At 58.8% G+C, this 6,277-nt stretch overlaps 1 protein-coding gene across 1 annotated transcript in view; it reads left to right on the plus strand.

Moving 5' to 3' along the window:
- CHADL (chondroadherin-like) overlaps positions 1–4,410 on the plus strand; it is a 6,442-nt gene extending 2,032 nt beyond the window's left edge. The window contains exons 2-5 of the mRNA XM_010562119.1: positions 1,071–1,240; positions 1,326–2,987; positions 3,665–3,831; positions 4,185–4,410. Coding sequence (XP_010560421.1) covers positions 1,082–1,240; positions 1,326–2,987; positions 3,665–3,831; positions 4,185–4,410 — 2,214 coding nt within the window. The 5' untranslated portion in view covers positions 1,071–1,081. The remainder of the gene's footprint in view (positions 1–1,070; positions 1,241–1,325; positions 2,988–3,664; positions 3,832–4,184) is intronic.
- Positions 4,411–6,277: the final 1,867 nt, after the last annotated feature.

Here is a 6,277-nt window from a genome sequence, read left to right on the forward strand (position 1 = left end):
ACACGGGAGTGTGCCGGGGCGGGGGTGGGGGGGGGGGGGGGCTGAGCTGGGGCCCTTGCGTTGGTGGCACTTGCCGGTGGCTGCATGGTGTGTGGGGGGGTGACCCCCGGTGCGTGTGGGGGGCTGAGGCAGGGCTGGCTGTGGTGGCGGCAGGAGGGCAGAGTGGGGGCATGGGACCATGGGGGATGATGAGCCACAGTGGGCGAGCAGATGGGCACCACCGTGGGTCCACGGGTTGAGCCTTGCAGACCCCACTGCTGCTGCTCCCCAGAGCTTGGGGGGGGTGGGGTGGGGGGTGTATTGGCCATCTCTGCAGCCCCGCCGTCCCCCTGTGCTCGCCCCAGCCTTGGCCTCTCTCCAGCACCTCCACCCCAGGGGCTCGCTGCTGCCTAGCCAAAACCAACCCGTCCTTCCTGGAGCTAAACAGTGGAGATCTATTCCAAAACCTGCTATGAATAGCTTGGGGGGAGGGGGGGGAGCGTGCAGGGTGGGAGGTGCAGAGCTGGGAGGTGGCCAGGGTGGTGGAGGTAGGACATTTACAATTAAAAGAAAGGTGGCAGCTCAGCAAGCCAGCGTGATCACGTCCCCTGGGTGGCTATACCTGCTTGCCTTCCTTACAAAAAAACCAAGCCTTGATTGTAGGAGGAATATTGATACCCTGTACAGATGAATACAATTTTACGCTAGTGATATACACGAAAAGGGGTGTGGGGGTGCCTGCTCCAAGCTGGTTCCCCATGAGTGACCACCATGCTCCTGCCAAGCCCCTCACAGGTGCTCCCAACTATTGCTCAGGGAGTTTAGATAACCCAGGTAAAAGCTGTTTCCAAGTGAAGACCTGCTATCTGTGACCTTCACTTTTCATTCTATTTCTTTTCTCCTTCTTCCCCCTCTCTTCCTCATTTATAACCTATAAAATCGCGGTGTGAGAGCAAAAGCCAGCGAGACCTGCCCCACCAGCTCACAGCAATGGCCCCCATGGCACCCGGTGCCCGTAGGTGATGCTGTTTGGGGGGACACAGGAGCCTGGCCCCTCTCCCGGCCTCACTGCTGTCTCTCCCCGGCCGCAGGTACCCCCGCCATGAGGCTGTCCCGGGGGCTCCTCCTGCTCGCGGTGGCCCTGGCGCTGGGGGGGACGGTTGCTGCCCGCTGCCCCGCACCCTGCGTCTGCGACAACCTCCGCGGCCACGTCCTCTGCCTCAACAGGAACCTGACGGCTGTCCCTGGCACCATCCCGCAGGTGGGCAAAGGGATGGGCAGGGAACCAGGGGAAGAGGAGATGGCAGCTCTCAGGTAACTCAGCATTTTATTTGTGTGACCGACAGCTCACCAAAAAACTGGACCTTCGGGGCAACAGCTTCATGGTCATTCCGGTGGGAACCTTCCTTGCCACCCCATACCTCACGCACTTGGACCTGCAGCGCTGCAAGGTGGAGAAGCTGGAAGAAGGGACGTTCCGGGGGCTGGGGAGGCTGGTCTACCTCAACCTGGCCTCCAATGGCATAGCCCTCCTCTACCAGGAGTCCCTGGACGGGCTCTCCTCCCTCCAGCAGCTCATCCTGCAGGGAAACCGCATTGAGGAGATCCAGCCGGGTGCTTTTGGCCACCTGGGATCCCTCACTGTCCTCGACCTGAGGGCGAACGCCTTGGTCTACCTCCCCGACATGGTCTTCCAAGGACTGCAGGCCCTCCGGTGGCTCCGGCTGTCCCACAACACCCTCCATGTGCTGGGCAGCGAGGCCTTTGCCACCCTGCCCGCCCTGCGCAGGCTGAGTCTGGACCACAACGAGCTGCAGGCGCTGCCTGGCGAGGCCCTGGCCAGGCTGGATGCGGCCACCCGGCTGGACCTGGGCCACAACCCCATCACCTATGTGGCCGAGGAAGCCCTGGCCATGACCTCCCTGAAGCATCTCTTCTTGGACCACGCTGCCCTCCAGGATGTGGCACCCGATGCCTTCACCCACAGCCCCCAGTTGCACACGCTGGACCTCCGCGAAAACCAGCTGCGGGGGCTGCCGCCCCTGGCCGGGGCCGGGGGTCTGGCGAAGGTCAGCCTGGCCGGGAACCCCCTGCTCTGCTCCTGCCTCCTGCGCCCCTTCCGCGACTGGCTGGTGAGGGCGCGGGTGCAGGTGGAGGGGTCCTGCGCTGCACCCCCTGCCCTCCGCGGCCGGCCCCTCGACTCCCTGAGGCCCCCCGAGATGAGATGTGGCCATCCCCAGCCACCCCCCAGCCCCGCCGCGCCATCGGAACGGCCGAGGATGGCCGGCGGCCGGCATTGCCCTCGGGGCTGTGCCTGCTCCCCCGATTTCCATCACGGGTCCTGCGAGAACAGGGACCTGCGGGAGATCCCCCGCGGCTTCCCTGGGGACACCCGTCTCCTTGACCTGCGCCGAAACACCTTCGGGACGGTGCCGCCGGGCGCCTTCCCCGGCCTGAAGGAGCTGGCGTCCCTCCACCTGCAGAGCTGCGGCATCAGGGCGCTGCGCCCCGGGGCGCTGCGGGGGCTGGAGAGCCTGGTCTACCTCTACCTCGCCGACAACCTCCTCTCCACCTTGGCGGCAGCCGCCTTCGAGGGGGTCCCGCGGCTGGCTTATCTCGACCTGGATCGCAACGCCTTCACCCGCCTGCCCGCGGGTGCCTTCGTGCTCCTGCCCAACCTCATCTCCCTCCACCTGCAGCACAACGCCATCAGGGAGCTGCTGGAGGGCGACCTGGCCGGGGCCGGGGGGCTGCGCTGGCTCTACCTCGCCGGGAACGCCATCGGGCACATTGCCCCCGCTGCTCTGGCTCCTGCCGAGATGCTGGAGAAGCTGCACCTGGAGGGAAACCACCTGGTAGAGGTGCCCACGGCTGCCCTGCGGGGCCTGCCCGCCCTGAGCGAGCTGAAGTTGTCCCGAAATCCCATCAAGCGCGTGGGGGACGGTGCCTTCCTGCCGGTGGCCTCCAGCCTGCAGCACCTCTATCTGGACAACATGGGCCTGGAGCGGGTGCGCATGGCTGGGGACCCCCCCCCCCCAGGGGCACAGCTATAAGTCCCATCTCATTCCAGTGCCCAGGGCTGGTGGCCCCCACAGAGACATCCAAATGGATGTCCCTGAACTCCCAAGGCTTCAGGAGATGCTCCGTAGCCCGGCCAGGAGCAGAGGCTTCCTTGGGCTTAGCTGGAGCGTTGTCTCACTCCAGCCTATCCCCCAGGACAGGCTTGCTCCTCCTTAGAGACGTGTCAGTAGGTTCCAGACCATTCCCCAAACCACCCCCAGCCCTGGCCATAATTCTCCTGCTCTTGCTACAATCTCTCCCATGGGACTTTTCACTGCTATTACCCTGAATTCCAACATCCTCTAAAGAAAGCAACGTTAGCACCACTCTCGTAAGGACCGTCCACCATCCACAGCACCCAGGGATCGCTCTAAGACCTCCTGCATGTCACTGTCTTTCCAGGAAGACTGAGCAGGGTCTAGTGAATCCCCAAATGTGACCAAAACTGGTTGAGTTAATTAACAGTCCAAAGCACATGTGCTGCTATTTAAGACAGCTCTTTCACAGGGCGACGAGGTTCAGGACAGGCACTCTCAGCCCCTCAGGCTGCTTAACAGTGCAGTGGCAGAGATTTGCTCCCCTGCCTCCATCAGGACCCCCCTGACTCACCCTCGCTTCATTGCAGATTTCCCCCGGTGCCTTTGCTGGCCTTGGTCCCAAGATCAGAAGCCTCTACCTGGAGAGCAACAAAATGAGCAACATCCCTGACATGAGCAACTTCACCGGGCTGGAGATCCTCAACCTGCAGGACGTGCCTTTCCGCTGCGACTGCCAGCTCCTTCCCCTGCGCAGGTGAGTGCTGTGGCATGGGGGGGGAACAGGACAACCCAGGGGACAGCTGGACCCTGCTGCACCAGAGGCACAAGCCCACTGCATGCTGCCCGTTTTGGGTCTTCTCCCACAGTGGTGAGATAAAGCACACGCTTGTGTGCAAGGGTGGAAGTAGCCTGGGTCTTCCTGGTGCAGGGAAAGCAGCCACATACTGGGGAGGGCAGATACTGGGATATTCAAGGGGCACGCAGGTGAGAGCCTGAGCAACCTGGCCTGGCTTTGAAGCGACCTGCACCCGCTCACCGGCACCGAGTTTCTCCTCACCCTTCGCCCCGTCTCCCATTCCTTTCCCTGATCTCCTGCCACATTTCCAGGTGGATCGAGAAACTCAACCTCCGCGTAGGGGCCACCTGCAGGTCCCCTGCAGAAGCCCGGGGGCTGAAGGTGAAGCTTTCCACCACTTTCCAAACCTGCCCTGGATGGGGCCGAGGTGAGGCTGGGAGAGGCAGTCCTGACAAGACCAAGGCTGCAAGCAAGCCTAGCAAGACAAAGAGATCAAGAAAATCACCAGCCAGAGGCTTCAAGAAGAGCAGAGCTTAGGGAAGGCATGCAGGAGACAACAGGGCTGTACGTACAGTCTGGCGAGAGCATTTTTTCTGGACTTGTCCCCACTGCGGTGACATGGATATTGCACAAGGTGCAAAGGAGAGAGCCCGGCGCCATCAGAGAGATGCCAATTTGCCAAAGATGCGGGGTTTGTTTTTGCAGGACACAGAGGCACATTACCCTGAAAAGAACTGGTGCAAAAAGCTTCTGTAGTGTTTGCAGCATGCTTTGATGACTTGAACAACGAAGCCAAATACTTGCTTTTTCTTCCCAAGGCTCCCTCCAGCCATGTGGAAAAGTTGGAATCCACAAGTTTGTTTCTGGTTTTGAGAGCGCTGTGCTTTCACAGCTTCAGAAACAGTTAAAGAGCCCTGAGCGGGACTGCAAACAGCACCAATACAAGATCCTGCACTGGCTCAAATCTTAGGGCAGAAAACTTAAGTTATCATTAGTGAAAACATTGCCTGAATTCCCAGCAGCTCCTCAGAATTAAAACATAAGCAGATCGAAACCTTTCTATTTCCTGCAAAATTTGATCAGTGGTCCCATCAGTGGAATGGGATCACCAATCCCATAAGTGATCCCATCATAAGTGATGCGCCCAACCTATTCCCCACAGCAGCCTGGGTTGGGGACCCCCCTGCTCGGCCCCATTTTAAAGTCAGAAGTTTGTTCAAATTGAGGCGGCTTTAAAAGATAAACACTTCTAGCCATTAAACAACCGTGTGGGGTATGGAACTGTTACAGCAAAAAACAGGAGGAAGAAAGCCAAAGGTGTTTGGAAATTACCATCCTATAAAGACAGGTGGCCCTACAAGCCCAGCTGTTTGACAAGGCTGGGGAAAGGTGGCAGCCCAGGAGGGAGGGGAAGAGAGAAATGCAATGGCTTTGCCATGAAATGAGATCCTCCCGCATTAAGACATCTATTGCAAGCTGGTGATAGGCAGAGCTGCCAGGACAGGCAAGCAGCCCCAGGCAGGCGGGCAGGGAAGCCCCATTAGGTGCCTTCGATAAAAATCCCACCCCTGCCTCACACTTACCCCATCACGGTTTCCCCAGGGTCCTGCCGGGGGGTCAGTTAGGGGTGGGCTGAGATGGCACAGCTCTCCCGCCCCGTTTGACACAGAGACCCTCCGCGGTTTTTCCACTTATGTCTCCTTGCTCCCCCACGGCCCTTTCTTCCCTCTCCAGTTAAAGGCTCTGTTTGCCTCTTTAGACGGGAAAAGAGGAAGACTGCGTTAATTACTCCCGGTCTCTACCCTGTGTTTTCTAGACAGTTAGCTTGCCAACATTTTTTTTTTTTTTTCCATCATGAACCACTGTGCAAAGCGGGAACTACTTTGGCATCACAAGTTCTCACCTGGAAGCTTGAGGGGAACATGGCCAGGGCAGCCACCATTTCCCTGTGGGGTTTGAGAAGGCACTTGCCCTACAGCCGGCGAGGCCCCGCAGCAGCACTGACAGGCCGGGCTCTTCCTCACCTGTAGAAAGTTCACAGGAACCTGCTGCAGGAGATTTAAAACTGTTTTTCATCCTTGTTGCCATACTGACCTTTCTGATTTCTGCCCTGAACTTCGATGGTCAGTCTGGGGAAAGAGAGAAATGCTACAGCTTTGCTCTGAAATGCGAAACAGCATCCTCTACCTTAACTTATCTAATGTACTCTTGCGATATTCAGCCCTTAAGCAGAACTGGCAAGTAGAGAGGAGTAAGTGGACAGGAAAACCCTACTGCACGCCCCAAAAAGACCCAAAACACTGTTTACTTATACCTACCCACCTACAGCCCTCTTCTCCCCACTTTGGCAAACCCCAGTATTTTGGTGACCTGTAAAATAATACACAGGCCTTTGGCCTCTTCC

Source organism: Haliaeetus leucocephalus, unplaced genomic scaffold (genome assembly GCF_000737465.1).
Source record: "Haliaeetus leucocephalus isolate CR32 unplaced genomic scaffold, Haliaeetus_leucocephalus-4.0 Scaffold0, whole genome shotgun sequence".
Classification (NCBI taxonomy): Eukaryota; Metazoa; Chordata; class Aves; order Accipitriformes; family Accipitridae; genus Haliaeetus; species Haliaeetus leucocephalus.